This window comes from Artemia franciscana, chromosome 9 (genome assembly GCF_032884065.1).
Source record: "Artemia franciscana chromosome 9, ASM3288406v1, whole genome shotgun sequence".
Classification (NCBI taxonomy): Eukaryota; Metazoa; Arthropoda; class Branchiopoda; order Anostraca; family Artemiidae; genus Artemia; species Artemia franciscana.
Window position 1 is genome coordinate 11,250,561 of NC_088871.1, and position 25,245 is coordinate 11,275,805.

A 25,245-nucleotide genomic window follows, 5' to 3' on the forward strand; every position below is an offset into this window, starting at 1 on the left:
TACCTTTTTTGTGGATCGTCACCTGATCCACAGATCCACAGATCCACAGACAACTTATTTTTATATAGATACTAGCTGTTGGGGTGGCGCTTCGCGCCACCCCAACACCTAGTTGGTGGGGGCGCTTCGCGCCCCCCCCAAGCCCCCCCGCGCGCGTAAGTCGTTACGCGCCATAATAGTTACGCGCCATTGTAGTTGTGTCCCTATGTCCCACCTGTGAATATAGATAGATAGATATATATATATATATATATATATATATATATATATATATATATATATATATATATATATATATATATATATATATATATATATATATATATATATATATATATATATATATATATATATATATATATATATATATATATATATATATGGTTTTAACTACGTAAAACTTGCGAATATACAACATTCTTTGCTGTCCCATTGTCTTTGCATATAAATAGATTGTCAGGTTTACCGACTCTTGAACATGCAACATATAATGGTCCATGGGAAAACAATCTGTATTCAGATCTATACCTCATGATTCTAATGATTGCCCTTGAGCTTTGTTGATGGTGATTGCTAATCGACCATTCCCTGTCCCGGTGTCCCGGTCGTCATTTATATCCCCCTGTTTCCCCCGGTGTCCCCGTTGTAGTTGTGTCCCTGTGTCCCGGTCGTCATTTATACTCCCTGTGTCCCGGTCGTCATTTGTATCCCGGTGTCCCGGTCTGTATATACATTCGTTTTTTAGTTTTGTTTTTCTCCTTTATTTTTTTCCTTTTTTTTTCTTTTTTAGTTTATTTAGATTTTTAGATTTTTTAGTTTTTTTATTAGTTTTTAGTTTTTTTTTCTTTTTAGTTTTTTTGTTCCGGTCGTCATTTATATCCCCCTGTTTCCCCCGGTGTCCCCGTTGTAGTTGTGTCCCTGTGTCCCGGTCGTCATTTATATTCCCTGTGTCCCGGTCGTCATTTGTATCCCGGTGTCCCGGTCTGTATATACATTCGTTTTTTAGTTTTGTTTTTCTCCTTTATTTTTTTCCTTTTTTTTCTTTTTTAGTTTATTTAGATTTTTAGATTTTTTAGTTTTTTTATTAGTTTTTAGTTTTTTTTTCTTTTTAGTTTTTTTGTAGTTTTTACCTTCTTTTTAGTTTTGTTAGTTTTTTTTTTTACTTATGTCCTGGTCGTCATTTATACTCCCTGTGTCCCGGTGCTTTGTTGATTGCTAATCGAACATTCCTTTTGTCCTGGTCGCTTTCTCTTTGAATGAATGAATGAACTTTATTACCCGTAAAGTATAAAAAACACAAAGTACGGAGTATTATAAATAAATAAACAAAAATAAATACGATAAACAGCGAAGAAATACAAAATCAAACTAACAAAAGACAATATGGATTAATCAACCAGTATCAATATGGAAAAAAGGCTGCAGAGGGTCATAAACGTGAATAAAGTTGACAGTCTTTTTACATAAATCATCACTGGAAGACCGAATCCGAGAAGGCACATCTACTAAACCAAATCGAGCAATTATTTTTTTGTTTCGGTGCCATCTAGGAAGCCGGAGGAGGAATTTGCAATATCTGAAATAAGCCGTACGTAGAGTATGTCGATCTTTCTTACGAAACAGATGAGCCATGCCTGATAAAAACAAAAGCACAGGGGCGCAATAAGCGTTATAAATCATGCACAAACCGTTGCGGTTGTAACGGCTTTTGTTTGGGGATATTTTTCCGTAAGCGACGCGTAGGTTTTTCACGGCTTGATTCACTAGGGATGAACAGGTAGCGGAAAGTGTTGGGCCGAAACACAGACCAAGCCAACTAACTAAAGAAGAACATGGTAGAACTGCAGTCCCAGTAACGAATGGAGCGACCGCATAAGGGCTATTAAAACAAATAAACTCGCATTTAGACGCATTAACTGACAGTCCAATCTTAGATAGTTCATTGGTTAATATAGTAAAATTAGAAAGCAATCCATGGCGAGTCCGGGCAACAAGAAGAACGTCATCTGCATATGCAATAGAAGACAAACCAGTATTACCGTAAAAAACAGAACTTCTAAGGGGACGCAGGCACGATGCAAGCACGCATTTAAATATACTAGGAGACAATACGGCACCTTGCCGAACTCCCTTATTAATTTTTACCGGGTCAGATATTTGGCCATTCCAGGTAATTTGAATTTTAGACTTTGAATACCAAGAAGACAATAAACTTAGTACGGAAGGATTAACACCTGAAGACGCAAGGGAAAATAGAGCCTGAGAGTGCACAATATTGTCGAAAGCTCCAGAAATATCAACAGTAAGACAATATAAAGACATTTTAGCTTTTAAGGCATCTTTCATGAGTTGGCTTGAAACATGATGTGCATGGGAGCAACCGAAACTTTTCCGAAAACCAAATTGAAAAGGCGTAAAATCACAATTCGACTCAATTTCTGGTAGTAACAAATGTTCAAGCAACTTACTTAAGAAACACGATACTGTAATGGGACGATAATTCACACATGACGTGGGGTCCTTGCCTCGCTTTTGAATAGACGTTTAAACGGCCACAAAGGAAACTATCAGGAACAAGCGACTGTGCTAAGCAAGACTGGAAAAATATTTGTAAATGGTTAAGTAGAGCAGGACAATCATAAGCAAAAAATTGGTAAGAAAGGCCGTCACCATCAAGGCTATTTGAACGCTTAATTTTTCTTAAAGCCCGGCGAATTTCAGATATTGCTACAGGCTGGACATGAGCCTGCAGGAGACGGTATGGTAAAAGCGGTTTAAGCAACTTATAATAAAAAGACTGAAGAAAACTATTAAATACACTGAACACACGCTTATAATGATCAACAAAATTAGCTAGCTGGAGACAAGATAGGGTAGATGGGGAACATTTCTCACTATTAATAACCTTATTCCAGGAGGCCTTATCGGTGGGGCCTGGCCATGCATTCAAGCGTGCCCTCTTCAAACTGGCCTTATATTCAAGTTTACACTTTTTTTTCACAGAGAAAACAGCTCCGGAAGATGGTCGGTCACATGATATCCACATACGTAGCCAAAATTTGGCTTTTTGCTTAGCACGTTTTACTTTAGGATTAATGTTCCAATTAGGCTTTCTTGTACCAATCCTAACTTTATCCACAGGCACTGCAGCTTTGGAAGCTGATTTAAGGCAATGGACGATTTGACAATAATAGAAATTTAGGTCAACTGTACTTGAAGGCGAGGAAACTGACGTTTGCAGCAGGTGATATGGCACTTTTATGGTCGAGAGTAAAGCAGTTAGCGTAGCAAGGTATAGTGGGACATTAGCACGATCCCAATTCAACTTCGTATGCCACTTCGGCTGAGCCGAAAGTATTTTCCCAGATAGCTCACAGGACAAATTACAGCTAAGAATAAGGTGATCGTCGTCAATCTTCTCTTCGTCCACCCTGACAATCGATGATATTAAGCTGGAACTGGAAGAGATCACGTGATCCAGGTTCGATTTTGAACAGCCTCTGTTATGAATATACGTGAATGGGAGGCTCTTAACTGCGACGTTATATATGCTAGGAAGTGATTCTAGCAAGAGGATTGATCTATCGGAGGTACCAAGAATGTCACAGTTAAGGTCACCAGCTAAAACCCAATTTAGGTCTTTCAAACGTAGACTTTTGAGTAGAGACTTTAAACTGGAGCAACATTTAGCGAAAAATGTGAACGATGCTATAGAACGTCGATCACAAGGTAAGTAAACGTTTATAAAGGCGGTACTGTCACATTGAATCGCTAAGATGTTATCAACACAATGAATCACAGAGGGCTTTGATGGGGAACGGAAAAAAATTGCTAGGCCACCGGAAGGGCGGCCTCTAGTTTGCTTGGCCTCTTGCGAAAAGAAATGGTGGACAGAAGATCGCTTCAGGCTAGAAACGTTTGATTTGGTCAAAAGATGTTCTTGCAAGAACACTATGTCATGGACTAATAATTCATTAATTAACAAGTCTTTGTCTTTTGTGCCGTTAATATTAAGAGAAGCAAAACTTAAAATAGTGGCTTGGTTCATTTTGGAGCAGAGTTCAGAGCGCGCTTTATCACTGGGCAATTCATACTATAGGAAACATGAGCTTCGCCGCAGTTGGCACATTTCGGAGCCTCTAAGCAAGGATTGTCCTTAGTATTGGAATGGCATCCAGAACATTTAGAGCACTTCATCTCATTCGGGGCACATGGGCAGTGAGCTAACGAATGATGGATACTTTGGCATCTAAGACACCGTCTGGGCAATTCTTTGTATTCCGATATTTTAAAAGACTCGTAACCCAAGCGCAGACCTGTAGCGATGGCAGATTTTAGTGCAGCGGAATCCAGGAACTCTAAACGGAATGTATGAGAAGAGCCGATCTGGCTGGCCTCAACAAGACCAGGAATAACGGAGATGAGTATACTGCTAGAAACACTGTCGGGAAGTCCCCTAATTACTCCAAGAGGTTTGCGATCAATCACTTTAGCAAGAATATTTGGATAGCTCGCAACAGCAGATGCGGCAAGAGAATTGGCGGAAACTTTATCCCGCGTAACAACAACCCATCTTTTCCTTACCGGATCGGACTTTACCGACACAATACCGTCATGTCCGGCGAAAGAATCAAGCTTTTCCTTGCGAGAAACGGGGTCTCTTAGTTCTGGAGGCGGATATTTAAGAACAACGGCGTACGAGGGTTTGTGATTGGTACCCTTACTATCTGAGACCAAAGAACTATTAATAGACGTTGTTGGACTATTGAGGTGAGCAAGCGATTTTAACTGATCAAGGCACTGGTTGACTTTGGCGGTAAGGATAGAATAAGCTGACGCCGGAATGCTAGGGACTTCAGAGGGGGATTTGATCACGAACTCTGGAATATCAATATTTTCTGCAGAGCAGCGAGAAAGAGTAGCGATAATGTCCGACAATGAACTATTCTTAGCACTGGGTCCCGAACGACGAGGTATAGGCTCATCTGGGAAGCAATTGCTATATAAAAGTTTCTTAGCTCCAAGAACATCTTCATACGGGAAAAAATCACTAGCGTATTTCACAATAGACTGATGGCCCAACCCCTCATCGAGATTGTGCTGAGCAAAATTCAAAACTGGGCAATAATAAAGCGTACTGGTATTCCAATTGTCCATGATAAGCAAATTTCACTCACGGCTCGGCATCAGTCCAAAAACAATTAAGTGAAAAAGGTATATCCACAGAGAAGTTCTCAATAAGCACAATTATGAAATGATCCACACTGGCTAAATGAATGCAATTAGAATAAATAATAACTTATCTTTGAGTGGGGCTAGTAATCCAGTGATTTGCAGGTAATCCGAATATTTCAATGCACGACTCAGATGATAGTAGTGCTGAATACTAACTCACAGCCACAATCCATAAATAATCCTTAAGCCGTAATCGTATACAAGTTTATAAATTTATCGAACAAGTTTCAATTACAAGTTCAAAAGTATTTCACTCGTTATTTATTCCAAACAGGTGTCGTCATTTATTTTTTTCTTTTTTAGTTCTTTTAGTTTTTACCTTTTTTAGTTTTTTTTAGTTTTTTAGATGAAAATTTTTTTTAGTTTTTTCCTTTTTTTCTTTTTAGTTTTTTATTGGTTTTTACCTTTATTTTAGCTTATTTTTCAGTTTTTTCCTGTTTTTTTTTTTTTTTTATTTTTTATTTTTTTTATTTTTTTACCTTTTTTTAGTTTTTTTAGTTTTTTAGCTTTTTTACTTTTTTTATTAGTTTTTAGTTTTTTTGTAGTTTTTGCCTTTTTTTAGTTTTTTCAGTTTTTTTTTTTAGTTTTTTATTGGTTTTTACCTTTATTTTAGCTTATTTTTCAGTTTTTTCCTTTTTTTTAGTTTTTTTTAGTTTTTAGTTTTTTTAGTTTTTTACCTTTTTTTAGTTTTTTTTAGTTTTTTTAGTTTTTTAGCTTTTTTATTTTTTTATTAGTTTTTAGTTTTTTTTGTAGTTTTTGCCTTTTTTTAGTTTTTTTAGTTTTTTAGCTTTTTTATTAGTTTTTAGTTTTTTTTGTAGTTTTTGCCTTTTTTTAGTTTTTTAGTTTTTTAGCTTTTTTATTTTTTTTATTAGTTTTTAGTTTTTTTTGTAGTTTTTGCCTTTTTTTAGTTTTTTCAGTTTTGACGTCACCTGATCCAGTTTTTTCAGGTGACGTCACCTGATCCACAGATCCACACACAGACAACTTATTTTTATATATATAGATAGAAGATAGATAGATATAGATAGATATATAGATAGATATCTATATATATATATCTATACTAGCTGTTGGGGTGGCGCTTCGCGCCACCCCAACACCTAGTTGGTGGGGGCGCTTCGCGCCCCCCCCCAAGCCCCCCCGCGCGCGTAAGTCGTTACGCGCCATAATAGTTACGCGCCATTGTAGTTGTGTCCCTATGTCCCACCTGTGAATATAGATATATATATATATATATGGTTTTAACTACGTAAAACTTGCGAATATACAACATTCTTTGCTGTCCCATTGTCTTTGCATATAAATAGATTGTCAGGTTATCCCCCTGTTTCCCCCGGTGTCCCCGTTGTAGTTGTGTCCCTGTGTCCCGGTCGTCATTTATATTCCCTGTGTCCCGGGTCCCGGTCATCATTTGTATCCCGGTGTCCCGGTCTGTATATACATTCGTTTTTTAGTTTTGTTTTTTCTCCTTTATTTTTTTCCTTTTTTTTTCTTTTTTAGCTTATTTAGATTTTTAGATTTTTTAGTTTTTTTTATTAGTTTTTAGTTTTTATTTCTTTTTAGTTTTTTTGTCCCGGTCGTCATTTATATCCCCCTGTTTCCCCCGGTGTCCCCGTTGTAGTTGTGTCCCTGTGTCCCGGTCGTTATTTATATTCCCTGTGTCCCGGTCGTCATTTGTATCCCGGTGTACCGGTCTGTATATACATTCGTTTTTTAGTTTTGTTTTTCTCCTTTATTTTTTTCCTTTTTTTTTCTTTTTTAGTTTATTTAGATTTTTAGATTTTTTAGTTTTTTTATTAGTTTTTAGTTTTTTTTTCTTTTTAGTTTTTTTGTAGTTTTTACCTTCTTTTTAGTTTTGTTAATTTTTTTTTTTTACTTGTGTCCTGGTCGTCATTTATACTCCCTGTGTCCCGGTGCTTTGTTGATTGCTAATCGAACATTCCTTTTGTCCTGGTCGCTTTCTCTTTGAGTGTCGTCATTTATTTTTTTCTTTTTTAGTTCTTTTAGTTTTTACCTTTTTTAGTTTTTTTTTAGTTTTTAGTTTTTTTAGTTTTTTACCTTTTTTTAGTTTTTTTAGTTTTTTAGCTTTTTTATTTTTTTTATTAGTTTTTAGTTTTTTTGTAGTTTTTGCCTTTTTTTTAGTTTTTTGTCCTGGTCGCTTTCTCTTTGAGTGTCGTCATTTATTAGTTTTTTCCTTTTTTTTTTAGTTTTTTATTGGTTTTTACCTTTATTTTAGCTTATTTTTCAGTTTTTTCCTTTTTTTTAGAGTTTTTTTTACATTTTTTTAGTTTTTTTAGTTTTTTTAGTTTTTTAGCTTTTTTACTTTTTTTATTAGTTTTTAGTTTTTTTTTTGTAGTTTTTGCCTTTTTTTAGTTTTTTCAGTTTTTTTTTTAGTTTTTTATTGGTTTTTACCTTTATAGTTTTTTTAGTTTTTTAGCTTTTTTATTTTTTTTATTAGTTTTTAGTTTTTTTTGTAGTTTTTGCCTTTTTTTAGTTTTTTCAGTTTTGACGTCACCTAATCCAGTTTTTTCAGGTGACGTCACCTGACACATCCATCCACACATCCACAGACAGACAACTTATTTTTATATATATAGATATATAAAAATAAGTTGTCTGTGGATCTGTGGATCTGTGGATCAGGTGAAATAAAAAAGCTAAAAAACTAAAAAAACTAAAAAAAAGGCAAAAACTACAAAAAAAACTAAAAACTAATAAAAAAAATAAAAAAGCTAAAAAACTAAAAAAACTAAAAAAAGGTAAAAAACTAAAAAAACTAAAAACTAAAAAAAACTAAAAAAAAGGAAAAAACTGAAAAATAAGCTAAAATAAAGGTAAAAACCAATAAAAAACTAAAAAAAAAACTGAAAAAACTAAAAAAAAGGCAAAAACTACAAAACAAACTAAAAACTAATAAAAAAAATAAAAAAGCTAAAAAACTAAAAAACTAAAAAAACTAAAAAAAGGTAAAAAACTAAAAAAACTAAAAAATAAAAAAAAAACTAAAAAAAGGAAAAAACTGAAAAATAAGCTAAAATAAAGGTAATAACCAATAAAAAACTAAAAAAAAAACTGAAAAAACTAAAAAAAAGGCAAAAACTACAAAAAAAAACTAAAAACTAATAAAAAAAATAAAATAGCTAAAAAACTAAAAAAACTAAAAACTAAAAAAAGGTAAAAAACTAAAAAAACTAAAAACTAAAAAAAAAACTAAAAAAAGGAAAAAACTGAAAAATAAGCTAAAATAAAGGTAAAAACCAATAAAAACTAAAAAAAAAAAATAAAAAAGCTAAAAAACTAAAAAAAACTAAAAAAACTAAAAAAGGTAAAAAACTAAAAAAACTAAAAACTAAAAAAAAACTAAAAAAAGGAAAAAACTGAAAAATAAGCTAAAATAAAGGTAAAAACCAATAAAAAACTAAAAAGAAAAAAAGGAAAAAACTAAAAAAATTTTCATCTAAAAAACTAAAAAAAAATAAAAAAAATTTTCATCTAAAAAACTAAAAAAAACTAAAAAAGGTAAAAACTAAAAGAACTAAAAAAGAAAAAAATAAATGACGACACTCAAAGAGAAAGCGACCAGGACAAAAGGAATGTTCGATTAGCAATCAACAAAGCACCGGGACACAGGGAGTATAAATGATGACCAGGACATAAGTAAAAAAAAAAAAACTAACAAAACTAAAAAGAAGGTAAAAACTACAAAAAAACTAAAAAGAAAAAAAAACTAAAAACTAATAAAAAAACTAAAAAATCTAAAAATCTAAATAAACTAAAAAAGAAAAAAAAGGAAAAAAATAAAGGAGAAAAACAAAACTAAAAAACGAATGTATATTCAGACCGGGACACCGGGATACAAATGACGACCGGGACACAGGGAATATAAATGACGACCGGGACACAGGGACACAACTACAACGGGGACACCGGGGGGCACAGGGGGATATAAATGACGACCGGGACACCGGGACAGGGAATGGTCGATTAGCAATCACCATCAACAAAGCTCAAGGGCAATCATTAGAATCATGAGGTATAGATCTGAATACAGATTGTTTTCCCATGGACCATTATATGTTGCATGTTCAAGAGTCGGTAAACCTGACAATCTATTTATATGCAAAGACAATGGGACAGCAAAGAATGTTGTATATTCGCAAGTTTTACGTAGTTAAAACCATATATATATATATATATATATATATATATTATATATATATATATATATATATAGATATATATATATATATATATATATATATATATATATATATAATATATATATATATATATAATCTATATTCACAGGTGGGACATAGGGACACAACTACAATGGCGCGTAACTAATATGGCGCGTAACGACTTACGCGCGCGGGGGGCCTTGGGGGGGGGCCGCGAAGCGCCCCCACCAACTAGGTATATATATATATACCTATATATATATATATATATACCCCAGCTAGTATATATATATATATATATATATATATATATATATATATATATATATATATATATATATATCTATATATATAAAAATAAGTTGTCTGTGTGTGGATCTGTGGATCAGGTGACGTCACCTGAAAAAACTGGATCAGGTGACGTCAAAACTGAAAAAACTAAAAAAAGGCAAAAACTACAAAAAAAAAACTAAAAACTAATAAAAAAAATAAAAAAGCTAAAAAACTAAAAAAACTAAAAAAACTAAAAAAAGGTAAAAAACTTAAAAAAACTAAAAACTAAAAAAAACTAAAAAAAAGGAAAAAACTGAAAAATAAGCTAAAATAAAGGTAAAAACCAATAAAAAACTAAAAACAAAACTGAAAAAACTAAAAAAAGGCAAAAACTACAAAAAAACTAAAAACTAATAAAAAAAAGTAAAAAAGCTAAAAAACTAAAAAAACTAAAAAAACTAAAAAAAGGTAAAAAACTAAAAAAAATAAAAAATAAAAAAAACTCAAAAAAAGGAAAAAACTGAAAAATAAGCTAAAATAAAGGTAAAAACCAATAAAAAAGAAAAAAAGGAAAAAACTAAAAAAATTTTCATCTAAAAAACTAAAAAAAACTAAAAAAGGTAAAAACTAAAAGAACTAAAAAAGAAAAAAATAAATGACGACACTCAAAGAGAAAGCGACCAGGACAAAAGGAATGTTCGATTAAACTAAAAAAACTAAAAAAACTAAAAAAAAGGTAAAAAACTAAAAAAAATAAAAAATAAAAAAAAAACTAAAAAAAAGGAAAAAACTGAAAAATAAGCTAAAATAAAGGTAAAAACCAATAAAAAACTAAAAAGAAAAAAAGGAAAAAACTAAAAAAAATTTTCATCTAAAAAACTAAAAAAAACTAAAAAAGGTAAAAACTAAAAGAACTAAAAAAGAAAAAAATAAATGACGACACTCAAAGAGAAAGCGACCAGGACAAAAGGAATGTTCGATTAGCAATCAACAAAGCACCGGGACACAGGGAGTATAAATGACGACCAGGACATAAGTAAAAAAAAAAACTAACAAAACTAAAAAGAAGGTAAAAACTACAAAAAAACTAAAAAGAAAAAAAAACTAAAAACTAATAAAAAAACTAAAAAATCTAAAAATCTAAATAAACTAAAAAAGAAAAAAAAAGGAAAAAAATAAAGGAGAAAAACAAAACTAAAAAACGAATGTATATACAGACCGGGACACCGGGATACAAATGACGACCGGGACACAGGGAATATAAATGACGACCGGGACACAGGGACTCAACTACAACGGGGACACCGGGGGAAACAGGGGGATATAAATGATGACCGGGACACCGGGACAGGGAATGGTCGATTAGCAATCACCATCAACAAAGCTCAAGGGCAATCATTAGAATCATGAGGTATAGATCTGAATACAGATTGTTTTCCCATGGACCATTATATTTTGCATGTTCAAGAGTCGGTAAACCTGACAATCTATTTATATGCAAAGACAATGGGACAGCAAAGAATGTTGTATATTCGCAAGTTTTACGTAGTTAAAACCATATATATATATATATATATATATATATATATATATATATATATATATATATATATATATATATATATATATATATATATATATATATATATATATATATCTATATTCACAGGTGGGACATAGGGACACAACTACAATGGCGCGTAACTATTATGGCGCGTAACGACTTACGCGCGCGGGGGGGCTTGGGTGGGCGCGAAGCGCCCCACCAACTAGGTGTTGGGGTGGCGCGAAGCGCCACCCCAACAGCTAGTATATATATATATATATATATTCACAGGTGGGGCACAGGGACACAACTACAATGGCACGTAGCTAATATGGTGCGTACCGACTTTCGCGCGTGGGGGGGGGGGCTTAGGGGTGCGAAGTGCCCCCACCAAAAGCTAGTACGTTCATAAAAGCCAATATTTTCTCCATTTTTTGCCGTTGTGGGTTCTCTTATGTCGATTCAAACTTGGCTTTTACGAAAATTTCTTTTTACATAGTTCCCATTCATAGGATTTTTTTTCTCCATTGTGGATACTAATATGCAGATTCAACCCTGACTACCAAGAAAATTTCTTTTTGCATTCTTTACGTTTATAAAAGTCAAATCTTTTCTCCATTTTTCGCCATTGTGGATTCTCTTTTGCTGATTCAAACATGGATTTTACGAAAATTTCTTTTGACATAGTTCACATTCATAGGGTTTTTCTCCATTGTGAATTCTAATATCCAGATTCAACCCTAACTTCGAAGAAATTTCTTTTTGCATTTTTTATATTCATAGAATTTTTCACCAGTGTGGGTTCTCATATGAATAGTCAAACTTGTCTTTCGATAAAACATCTTTTGACACAGCTTACATTCATAGGGTTTTCTCCATTGTGGGTTGTCATATGCAAAGTCAGACTCGACTTCTGAGAAAATTTCTTTTGACATCATTCACGCTTATAGGGTTTTTCTCCATTGTGGGTTCTAATATGCACAATCAAGTCTGACTTCCAAGAAAATTCCTCTTTGCATTCTTTACGTTTATAAAAGTCAAATCTCTTCTCCATTTTTCGTCATTTCTGGTTCTCTTTTGCTGATTCAAACATGGCTTTTACGAAATTTTCTTTTGACATAGTTTACATTCATAGGGTTTTTCTCCATTGGGAATACTAATATGCAGATTCAACCCTGACTACCAAGAAAATTTCGTTTTGCATTCTTTACGTTCATAAAAGTCAAATCTTTTCTCCATTTTTCGCCATTGTGGGCTCTCTGAAGCCGATTCAAAATTGGCTTTTTCGAAAATTTCTTTTGAAATAGTTTACATTCATAGGGTTTTTCTCCATTGTGGATTCTAATATGCATATTCAACCCTGACTTCCAAGAAAATTTCTTTTTGCATTCTTTACGTTCATAAAAGTCAAATCTTTTCTCCATTTTTCGCCATTGTGGGCTGTCTGATGCCAATCCAAAATTGGCTTTTTCGAAAATTTCTCTTGACATAGTTCACATTTATAGGGTTTTTCTCCATTGTGGATTCTAATATACAGATTCAACCCTGACTTCCAAGAAAATTTCTTTTTGCATTCTTTACGTTAATAAAATTCAAATCTTTTCTCCATTTTTTAACATTTTGGGTTCTCTTATGCCGATTCAAACTTGGCTTTTGCGAAAATTTCCTTTGACATAGTTCACATTCTTAGGGTGTTTCTCCATTGTGAAGTCTAATATGCAGATTCAACCCAGACTCCGAAGAAAATTTCTCTTTGCATTTTTTACATTCATAGAATTTTTCACCAGTGTCGGTTCTCATATGAATAGTCAAACTTGTTTTTCAAGAAAACATCTTTTGACACAGCTTACATTCATAGGGGTTTTCTCCATTGTGGGTTGTCATATGCAAAGTAAGACTCGACTTCTAAGAAAATTTCTTTTGACATAATTCACACTTATAGGGTTTTTCTCCATTGTGGGTTTTAATATGCACAATCAAGCCTGACTTCCAAGAAAATTTCTTTTTGCATTCTTTACGTTTATAAAGAGTCAAATCTTTTCTCCATTATTCGCGATTGTGGGTTCTCCTTTGCTGATTCAAACATGGCTTTTACGAAAATTTCTTTTGACATAGTTTACATTCATAGGGTTTTTCTCTATTGTGGATACTAATATGCAGATTCAACCCTGACTATCAAGAAAATTTCTTTTACAATCCTTACGTTCATAAAAGTCAAACCTTTTCTGCATTTTTCGCCATTGTGGGCTCTCTGATGCCAATTCAAAATTGGCTTTTTCGAAAATTTATTTTGTCATAGTTTACATTCATAGGGTTTTTCTCCATTGTGGATACTAATATGCGGATTCAACCCTGACTACCAAGAAAATTTCTTTTCATTCTATCTATCTATATATATAAAAATAAGTTGTCTGTGTGTGGATCTGTGGATCAGGTGACGTCATGTTTGTCCGCATATGACGTCTGAATTATTTCACACTAATACAAAAGAAGAAAAAAACTAAAAAAGGTAAAAACTACAAAAAAAACTAAAAAGAAAAAAAAACTAAAAAAGCTAAAAAACTAAAAAAAACTAAAAAAAGGTAAAAATCTAATAACTAAAAAAAAACTGAAAAAAATAAAAAAAGGCAAAAACTAAAAAAAAAAATAAAAAAAAAAATAAAAAAACTAAAAAAGCTAAAAAACTAAAAAAACTAAAAAAAAACTAAAAAAAGGTAAAAAACTAAAAAAACTAAAAACTAAAAAAGAAAAAAACTAAAAAAAAGGAAAAAACTGAAAAATAAAAGAGAAAAAGAAAACTAAAAAAATATGAATAAATATATATAAAAATAAGTTGTTTGTGGGTTATGTCTGTCTGTCTGTCTGTCGAGTGACGTCGTGTTTGTCCGCATATGACGTCTGAATTATTTCACACTAATACAAAAGAAGAAAAAAAACTAAAAAAGGTAAAAACTACAAAAAAAACTAAAAAGAAAAAAACTAAAAAAGCTAAAAAACTAAAAAAAACTAAAAAAAGGTAAAAAACTAAAAACTAAAAAAAACTAAAAAAAGGCAAAAACTAAAAAAAAAACTAAAAACTAATAAAAAAACTAAAAAAGCTAAAAAACTGAAAAAACTAAAAAAACTAAAAAAAGGTAAAAAACAAAAAAAAAAACTAAAAACTAAAAAAGAAAAAACTAAAAAAAAGGAAAAAACTGAAAAATAAGAGAAAAAGAAAACTAAAAAAATATTAATAAATATAAAAAAGTAAAAAAATGGTAAAAACTACAAAAAAACTAAAAACTAATAAAAAAACTAAAAAATCTAAAAATCTAAATAAACTAAAAAAGAAAAAAAAGAAAAAAGGAAAAAAATAAAGGAGAAAAACAAAACTAAAAAACGAATGTATATACAGACTGGGACACCGGGATACAAATGACGACCGGGACACAGGGAATATAAATGACGACCGGGACACAGGGACACAACTACAATGGGACGCCGGGGGGCACAGGGGGATATGATTCAACCCTGACTCTGAAGAAAATTTCTTTTTGCATTTTTTACATTCATAGAATTTTTCACCAGTGTGGGTTCTCATATGAATAGTCAAACTTGTCTTTCGAGAAAACATCTTTTGACACAGCTTACATTCATAGTGGTTTTCTCCATTGTGGGTTGTCATATGCAAAGTCAGACTTGACTTCTGAGAAAATTTCTTTTGACATAAGTCACACTTATAGGGTTTTTCTCCATTGTGGTTTCTAATATGCACAATCAAGCCTGACTTCCAAGAAAATTTCTTTTTGCATTCTTTACATTCATAGAATTCACCAGCGTGGATTCTCAGATGCCGATTCATATACAGCCACTGAGAAAACGTCCTTTGACATAGTTCGCATTCATACGTTTTTTCTCCATTGTGGACTCTGCTATGCGCAGTCAAACATATCCTTAGAGAAAATTTATTTTGGCAGAGCTCACATTCATGGGGTTTTTCTTCATTGTGGGTTTTCATGTGTTCAGTGAAATTTATCTTCTGAGAAAACTTCTTTTGACACAGCATACATTCATGGAGTTTTTCTACATTGTGGGTTTTCATATGCAAAGTCAAACTTGGCTTTTGAGAAAAAAATTTTTGACATAGTTCACATTCATAGGGTTTTTCTCCATTGTGGGTTCTAATATGCACAGTCAAACCTGATCTCCAAGAAAATTTCTTTTTGCATTCTCTACATTCATAGAATTCACCAGTGTGGGTTCTCATATGCGCAGTCAAGGCTGACTTCGAAGAATATTTCTTTTTGCATTCTTTACATTCATATAATTTTTCACCAGTTTTTTTTCTTATATGCACTTTTCTCCTTGGTGCCGTTTCTGTGACAACTGTCAGCGCTGATGGTACGTCCAGGCGATTGTTACTCATAACAATATTTTCAAACTTTTTCAATTCACAATTTTGGAATTCAATGGGATGCATGGCTAATGCAGCAGCTATAATCAACTAAGAAATTATAGCATGAACGCGGTTGTTTATATGCATACGATGACTTAATTTATGACGTCAAACCTACGTTGACTGTAAAAGGGTTTATGAATGCCTAATATGGCGTCATTGTGACGTTTATATAACGACTGAGAATGCTGACATTAAATGCTGCTAAGTGTTCATTTTACGATCGTTTTAGCGTATTATGGGATAACACCAAGACTAACGTCAAAATAAACTTGTCACATTTCCGTTATCTAAAATTAAAACAAAAATTATGCTTTGCTCTCATTGCATAAACTGTTTCAAAGTATATGATTATGTTTACACTAGAGGCGTGACAAATGGTTGACTTTTGTCTCTGTTATGTCTGAGTTGATTAGAGGTTGCATGTATAAGCGAAGATCTGGGACCAAACTTAAATATGAAGAGCGTTTAGATGACATCATGAGCAGCTCAGTAGTACTACGTAATGCAAGGGAAAAGAATTTTCTTTAAAAACTTGACATTCCAAAATCATAAGTCTCTATTTCCAATTTCATTATTCTTGTTGTTACAACACACAGAATTGCATGTTTATCTACCAAATGTATACCTAAAATGAAGAGCTTCCATCTTTTTTAGATCAGAGCTTTACTTTGTTCGAACTTTCGACGCCGTTTATTAGTTGTTTCCTTGAAAATCGAAAGAGGGTAAAATCGTTAGTCCACCTCATAAAAAAAGCAAACACACAGATAGAAAATTGACCTTAATGACATAAACATGGCTGTAGATGATATCTAATAAAGTGACCCATTTATTTCTAAGCTATTCGCTCAAAACTGAAAAGAACAGAAATAATATAGCTTATCATAGACAGCTTATTAGCTCTGCCTAAGTAAAGAGGGATAATGCTTCAATTTATTTTCCCCCCTCCAACTTCAGACAGAAGCCGTCAAAAAAACTTCAGAGGGGGCACATTCGAGTGGAAATTGAAAGTTCTAGTGACATTTTTACGAATCAAAAGTGTTTGGGTCTAGAAAATGATTATGGTGAAACCTTAATGAAAGGGGATGTTAAACTTAAACAAAACACACTATGTTTATAAAGGCTGTCAAAATGGTGTACCAGCAATATCTCAGGAACAGCTTAGGGTATTATGTTGAAACTTCCAGAGCATATCGAGGGGGATGTTGAACTAACCAAAACACACAATTTGTAGGCTACTGCTATTGCTATTACGACTCCGGATACTGAGACCACTATACTTAAAGCTACCGTGGATACAACTGCGACTCTTCTTTCTGTGACTGTTATTTTATGACTACTACAACTGCGACTGCTATTCAAACGACTATTCCAACAACGACTACTAGAACCCCGAATGACTAATGCTAGGCCGACTACTACTTGCTAGGACTACTTCTAGGACTAATAAGACTGCGACTAGTCAATGACTACTACTAGTACTACTACTGCTACTGCGACTGCTATTCAAACGACTCTTCCAACAACGACTACTAGAACCACGAATGACTAATACTAGGCCGACTACTACTGCTAAGACTACTTCTAGGACTAATAAGACTGCGACTAGTCTAATGACCACTACTAGTACTACTACTGCTACTACTGCGAAGACTACGATTGCTTGCGAATTCAACACCCAAACTACCACTACCTCTGCAAGTACTACTACCACGACTATTACTTCTACCACGACTATTATTACAGCTGCCAATACTACTACTACTACTACTACTGCTATGAGTACAACAATTACTACTGTTTTGACTACTATGTATTCTGCTAGCAAAGGTATTACAACTACAACTGCTACTAAAAGGACCTAGTAAAACTAACATTACTAGTATCACCAAAGGTTAACAATGCATTCTTGTTTTGTTTACCCAGGTCGCTCCGCATGGGATGAGTTGTGGCAAAAACGTCATTTCATTGGGAATTGATAAATCTAGTGCACTTTAAAAGATGAAATTACTGGACAGGAGCCAACCCCTCCCCCCCCCACCTTCGAGCTCTCCGCTAAGCTACCATGCTCATATGAACACATTTTGAAACAGCGAGTATGTTCAAAATAGTTGAAAGGTCTAAAAAACTCACATTCAAGGATAACATAAACCCCCCTTAAGTCCTTGTGGTAAGAGCTCTAAGCGACGTTAGTTGCCTATTTCTTAAATATAAGCTCAATTTCATAGTCAGCGCAGTTGTGCTGCCCTAGTAAAGAGCAATGTGGGCACAACATATTTTTTCTTAGACCAAATCACCTCGTATAGAAGGAGTTGTCATAAAAACTTCAAAAGGGGCTCAATCGATTTGAAATTACAAGTTATAGTGCCCTTTTAATAATCGAAAGTGATTGAAGGGCAACTAGTCCCCCCAGTCAACAATTTCCCCAAACACAACAAATCAAAATTTTAAGATAACCATTTTGTTCAGCGCAGTTGGAAGGCCCGGTAACTATGTCCTTGAGGATGAAAAACCCCCACAGCCGTCAGAGCAAGGGCTGTAAGTTATGCCCTGTGGGCATACAAGGTTGTTCTAGAAACAGTTTTTGTATGAACTTTGAAGGGGGCTCATTAAATTGATAGTTAAAAGTTCTGGTGCCCTGTTTAAGAGTCAAAGTGATCGGAGGGTTGATACCCCCCCACACACACACACACACGTGCGTCTTATTTTTCCGAAATTCATCTCACAGAAATCTGATCAAAATTTTGTGATAGTAATTTTGTTCATCGCAGTCGAAGGCTCAGGAAATTATGTCTTCGAAGATGAGCCCCCTCCTCCTCACCGATGTCAGGGCCAGGGTTGCAAACTATGTCCCGAGAGTATATACGGTTTTAATGGAAAAAGTGGTCGGATAAATTTCGGAGGGGCTCACTGGATTGTAAATCAGAAGTTGTAGTGCCCTTTTTAAGAGTCGAAAAGGATCGGAGATGGGGGCAATCAGACTTCTCCCCAAGCTTATCATTCCCCGATCCGATCGAGACATCCGATCAAGACATCCAATCAAGAATTTAAAATGGCTATTTTGTTCAGCATTGTTGAAGGTCTAACTTAATAATGTAAGTGGTTTTTAAGATATTGCTTTGTCACTTTTTTGAAAGTCCGTATGCTCATAGTTTGTTTTGATTTAGTTCAACATCCACCTAAATATTCCTTAAAAGCTTCACCCTTAATACCCGTAGCGTAGCAATACCTTAATACCCGTTCACCTTAATACCCGTACCCGTAAAGTAGCAATAGTTGCAGCAGTATTGATAGCAGTAAGTGCGAAGCTGTTTTGGTTTCTTCAACAGACGCTGAAAGTTCCAACTTGACACCATCAACAATTCCTAAAGTATTTATGACAAGTCCTCTTGACAATCTGTGCGGGCGTTGTATGTTTCGATTGAGCTCCATACATTTTGAATATATCCCAAGTTTTTCACCGTGATACCCTTAGTTTTAATAAAAGTAGTAGTAGAAGCACTAATAATAGTAGCACCAGTAATAATATGAGTAGGATCAGTAGTATTAGGATGCAAATATATTCTTTTGGTTAGTTTAATATCCCCCACAAAAATCCCTGTTAGTTTCAACTTTACACACCAAAATATTCTTAAGATATTACTGTTAAGCATTTTGACAGCCTGCATACCTGAAAGTTTCCACTTAATACAATAAGCCATTACTATGGCATTGTTGATAAGCCCATAGCTATGTGCATGCACATAGCGACTTTTGATTTAGTTCAAGTTTCCCATCAATATTATAAGTGGAACGGTGTGGTAGTAGTAGTGGTGGTAGTTGTAGTAGCATTGATAGCATACAAATATTCAGTTTTGATCATATCCCTTACTATTTCCTGAAAGTTCCAAATTAGTATACTCAGTCATTCCTGAATTATACCTTTTGTACAATCCATATACATAAAAGTTTTTCTATTTAGTTCAACGTCTCCCTCAACGTTATCTTAAAGGCACACCTAAATGCTCTTCGTCTACTTGGATAATAAAGTTCAAACATATATAACTACCTAAATAACATATATTGTTTGTATACAATGAACGTATTGCCTGACTTACAGCTCTTGCCCTGAAGGCTTTGGGGAATTTGACATCCCCAAAGATACAATCACTGGACCTTTCAATAATGCTAAATAAAATAGTTTTCTTAAAGTCTTGATCAGATGTGTTTTGGGAATGATAGGCTTGGAGAGGGGGCTGATTACCCCCGTTCACTTTTGACTCTTATAAAGGGCACTACAACTTCTGATTTTGTAATCCAATGAGCCCCCCACCCAAAGTGTATACGACCAACCTTTTCATAAAAACCGCTTTTGTCATCGGGGCATAGCTTAAAACCCATGCCCTGAGGGTCTTGGGGGCCGAGGGTTGTCATCCTCAAATACTATCTCAAAATTTTGATTTGATGTATTTTGGGGTAATGATAAAAGTGGAAGCGTGGTTGCCCTACAATAAATTTTTACTATCAAAGAGGGCACTAGCCCTTTCAATTTCAAATCGAATGAGCCCTTTTCGGAGTTTTTAGGACAACAAATGGTTTTCTCAGAATTACAGCCAGATTCATTTCGGGATAATACGATGACTGTGTGTGGGGGGGGGGGGTCAGCCATCCGATCACTTTGACTCTTAAAATGGGGACTAGAACTTTTGACTAGAAAATTTACTGAGTCCCCTCTGAAGCTCTGAAGACCACCCTTTCTAACAAAAAAGCCTTATATGCCCCAGGGTATAACTTACAACCCTTGCTCTGAGGGCTGCGGAGGTTTGTCATCCTCAAAGACGTAATTTCCGGGCTTTTCAACTACACTGAACCAAATGGCCATCTTGGAATTTCGATTGGATATCTTTGGGGAAATGATCGGCTTTGGAGGGGGGCTGGTCAGCCTCCAATCCCTTCCGACTATTAAAAGGGCACTAGAACTTGTAATTTCACATCGAATGAGCCCCTTTTGGAGTTTCTAAGACAACTTCTTCACGAATTGCAATGTTCTAACAAAAATAATAATAGTACATTGGGCCCATATCGCTCTTTACTTAGGCAGCACTATTGCGCTGCCCAGGAAATACAACCTATATTTAAAGAGTATGCAACTAATATGGCTTAGAGCTCTTACCACAAGGACTTTAAGGGGGATGCATGTCATCCTCGAACGCATAGTTTTGGACCTTTCAACTATTTTGAACGTTATTGCTGTTTTGAAAATGTGATTGGATGAGTAGGGTAGCTTAGAAGAGCGTTTGAGGGTGGCGTGGGAGGGGCTAGCTCCCCTTTAGTGGTTTTCATGGCACTTGGTATTAACCAAGTGCCATAACTGGCACTTGATTCAGAGTTCAAGGTGTGAGGACCTCTTTTTGGATTGAACCTATCACTAATATTTGGTAAAGGATTATCGTCTCTACCTGACCTATAGCCAATATTTTCATAATAATTAATTCAGTGTCCAAAGAATTATAAATAAGCGGATTATTTTCAGACTTGAGTGAAAATTCCCTTGGGAACAGTAATTTCTCTTATCGATATTTCATGACCTATATATGATATAGGTTAGGATTAATCAGTTGCGAAAATAATTATAGTTTTCCGATATTATAGACGATTGCGTTACGATAAAGGGGAGAGGAGAAAAGTGAGCAGAAGGGTGGGGGAGAGCTGTTTGCAAGAGCCGTGGTACCCGCCGGGCTTTTCCCTTAAATTGCGGGGACAAGGTAGGCAGCCTCCAAAGCTTCCCTTACTTTTCTCGCAAGTGAACCTTCAATCTAGAGAAACTGGGGACTGGTAATTGGTGCGAAGATGAACTTTTCTACAATCCTATCCTGTGCTTTGTACAGAAAAATCTTGCTAAAGGAGTTTCGCCCTATACGATAAAAGAGTATATGGCCCATTTCTTTGAGTCTTCTTCTCTTTGTGAGACCCATAAATTGCTTTTTTTAAAGCTTTTTCCGAATGAAGTCCCATCGAAGCGCGTAGGAGCCAATGCTGCATTAAACTGTGCTTCGGACATTATTTCTTCGCTTGTAAAGTGCGATTCCCAGAACATAAAGCTTCCGGACTTTGTCATCAAATGTCCCAGCGAAGTGCCAATGATCCCTGTTTGATGCCTTCAGTGCCAAGCTGAACTCTTGTCCTGAACAGCTGCGTGATATTGCGTCCAAGGTTACTGAGGGACAGTCTAAGCTTGTAGCCCCTACTCAAAACACAAAAAAAACCGTCCTACGCTGTCGTTGTAAAAACAAAGTTGTAAGAACCCCCGGAGCTCAGCGACCCTATCCTTCGCATGAAGAAGCTCGAAACGTTGGATGGTCACGATGGGATCGTAAATCTGAAATCTAAGCCACACAGCAGAAGCTGGGTTGTGATGGTACATGATAAGCGCTCAGCCGACACACTGGCTGCAGCTGTTCCTAGCTCCATTCCAAACGTTGAAACCAAAGTAATTGATAAAAAGCCTTTAGCTTTTGTCCGTGAAATACCCCATAACTATTCAAGAGCTGATTTAGAGGCCTCAGTGGAAGGACTTATTAGTGCTAATCAAATCGAAATTCTCGCCCTTTTCGTCTCGAGTTTATCGACAAAACCGCTCTGAACGCGGTACTGGATTCTGGAAATCCGTATTGGGTACGAAATTTTTCGTGCTAAGCCCTTTCAATCCATTCCGCGTCGATGCTTTCGCTGTCAAAGTACTGATCACCTGATTGGAGCTTGTCTCCGCTCACCAGCACATCCCAAGTGTTCCAGATGTTCTGGCCCTCATGTGGAACTCCAAGGAAAACCCTTGCCAAGCCTCGCCAAAATGTGCAAATTGCACTATGGAACACGTAAGTTTTAGTCTGAAATGCAAAGTTCTCAAATCGGCTCTCAACAAGGCTAATAAATGAATGCTCAAACTTCGTTTAGCTTTGTGTCTCTTAATATTAATGGTACAAAAGACAGGGATCAACTGATTATTGAGCTGCTTGAAAATGATATTGTGTTTCTACAGGAGCACCTTCTCTCTAAAGTGAATGTTAATAGCCTAAACGTTTTCGGACCCATTATACCTTCTTGAGAGCCGCCCAGAAAACCCGTGGTAGACCATCAGGAGGTTTGGCCATTTATTTCAGACACAAGACACAGCCGATATTATTGCAAAGTGACGCTAACATCTTAGCGATAAAATGTGGCGATACTGCATTTATAAACATTTATTCCCGCTTTAATAAAAAGACTGTGCAGTCATTGTCTAGTTTTTCACAAGCATGTAATCGCCTACGAACACTACTTAGCGAAATTTCAAAACAAAATAACAAATGGGTTCTCGCCGGCGACATGAACACTGAATTATTATCTAATTCTGACCGATCTGAAATCTTTCTCGATTCACTACCCGGAAGATTCCATCTTGCTGATAAAGATCTTCTATTTACTTATATTCACAATCGTGGTGGTCTTACTTCCAACCTTGATCATGTAATTGTGTCAGATTTAACTCTACTTTCATAAATAGTTCATGTGGACGACTCTAAAAACGACGACGATCATTTACCAATCACGTGCCAACTATCTTACTCCATGGCAAGCTCTATGCAACGTAACTCTCCCGAGTGGTTCTCAAAGTTAAATTGGGAAAATACCAATGTTCCACTTTATGTATTGACTTATTGCAAACTTTCCACTTATTGCAAACATCTGTATCTACAGCTTCAACTCGGATATATATCAACTCGTATTATCAGCAAATAGTGTTCTGTCTAAAGTCTGCCGCTAAAAAAGCTGTTCCCTCTGAGTGCGTGCGAACGGGTACTCGCAATCCCTTTTGTAAAGTTGATCCTAAAGTGAAGATGGCTAAACAAAAAGCTAAGTTCTGGCTCCGTATGTGTATAGCCTGTGATCGTCCTTCTTTTGGTTCAGTAAATCAAATAAAACAGAAAACCAAAAGAAAGTACAAATATTCCCTGCGTAGAGCGAGACTAAATGCCTAGGATGGTCCTTGTGACAAGAAATCCTGGGATCGTGCTATAAACAGTCTAAAGTGTTCACCTCCAATTAATTCGTCTCTTCGACTATGTGACTTCGTTTCTCATTATAAAAATAGTTTGCTTTCAATTAATATTGATCTCCAAAATCAAAACTTGTCAACTCAATCTACAAAGTTTGTCAACTCAATCCTCCCAATTCGTATTAACCAATCTCAAGTGTTGTCGGTGGAATCTGGTGTTATACTCCGAGCTCTTAAGCAAGTGATTAAGTCTGAGTCTCTCGATAGTGATGGTCTTTGCTTCAAGGTTTTTTGCTTATGATTGTCCTGAACTGCTGAAGCATTTGCAATTATTGTTTCAGATGTGTTTGGCACAGTCCGTTTTGCCAGATATTTTTTTATCCGGTTGTATATCTCCCATAGCTAAGAGGGGTAAGGACCCCGGTGCTTGCTCTAATTACCGTCCTATCACTGTGTCTTGTTTTGCTAGTAAGCTATTTGAATATGTACTGCTACCGGCCATTAACTCCAAGTGCAATTTTACACCCTTCCAGCTTGGTTTTAGAAAAGGTATGGGCTGCGTTCAAGCTCACCATATTGTGGGTCGGCTGATGAAACAAGCTGTTGCTCAAAAAAGTCCCCTGTATTGTTTGACTGTTGACATATCTAGTGCTTTTGACAATGTAATTCATTCAAATGCTTTGTTTTCTCTAGTAGCCTCAGGTGTTAACCTTTCTATTGTTTCCGTGCTTAAGTATTGGTATGCTAATTCTTCAGTTAGGGTGAAGTGGAATGGTACTATAGGGGAGTATATTCCTGTTAAAAAAGGCGTTAGGCAAGGTACCGTGTTATCCCCGAGCATATTTAAATGTGTTTTAGCTTCGTGTCTCCAACCGTCAAGTTTTTACAATGATAATTTACGCATTAGTCACGTTGCATATGCTGATGATGTTCTGCTACTTAGCCGGACAAAACATAGTCTAATTACCAACTTTTACCGGCTTTCAGTCGCACTATCCACAGTAGACCTTTCAGTTAATGCCTCCAAATGTGAGTTTTTGTGTTTTGCGAGTCTTCCATCAGCATCACCTCTTTGCTTGGGTTCTTCAACTATACCATGTTCAGCAAGTATTAAATGGTTGGGTCTCTCTTTTTCCACGTCACTTTCGTCTATTTGCTTCGCTATTACGTCCAGCGTGCTGAAAAGTATTCGGGTTGGATACGCGAAAATTTCCCCAAATCGTGGTTGGTATAACCGAAAATGACTATGCTGTCTTTATTCTAGTTTTTTCGCCCCTGCTGTTTTTTATATTTCTGGTTTTGCTTTCCTCCTTCGCAAGAAGGATACAAAGAAAATACGCTCAGGATATTTTAAGTATTGCAAGTATTTGCTGCGTCTGCCTCGGTGGTATCGGAATCATACAGTCGTTTCTAAATTTGACATCGTTGATGCGCCCTCGCGACTGAAACATTTATCGAAAGATATATGTCTTAAAATTCGGCAAATGATTGGTGTTTTTGACCCTCTTTGGCCATTTTTTGAATTGAGATAATTTACTTATGTTGTATGTTGTTATGCTGC

General features: G+C 35.1%; 1 protein-coding gene and 1 long non-coding RNA gene across 2 annotated transcripts in view; one reads left to right on the plus strand and one right to left on the minus strand.

The window, feature by feature from the left end:
* LOC136030996 (uncharacterized) overlaps positions 1-14,148 on the plus strand; it is a 23,876-nt gene extending 9,728 nt beyond the window's left edge. The window contains exon 2 of the long non-coding RNA XR_010618411.1: positions 13,670-14,148. This is a non-coding gene — a long non-coding RNA (uncharacterized LOC136030996). The remainder of the gene's footprint in view (positions 1-13,669) is intronic.
* A 647-nt stretch (positions 14,149-14,795) lies between these two features.
* Positions 14,796-15,694, minus strand: LOC136031568 (zinc finger protein 39-like). The gene is made up of 2 exons (XM_065711238.1): positions 14,866-15,694; positions 14,796-14,833 (listed from the first exon to the last, which is right to left on the minus strand). Exons 1-2 carry the CDS (start codon positions 15,692-15,694, stop codon positions 14,796-14,798), a joined length of 867 nt encoding a protein of 288 aa, XP_065567310.1.
* Between the last annotated feature and the right edge of the window lie 9,551 nt (positions 15,695-25,245).

Coding starts and splice junctions, on each gene's coding strand:
- LOC136031568 (XM_065711238.1), bottom strand. CDS start 15,694: ATGCATCCCATTGAATTCCAAAATTGTGAATTGAAAAAGTTTGAAAAT. Junction 14,834..14,865: donor TGGAGAAAACCACTATGAAT/GTAAGCTGTGTC, acceptor TTTTCTCGAAAG/ACAAGTTTGACTATTCATAT.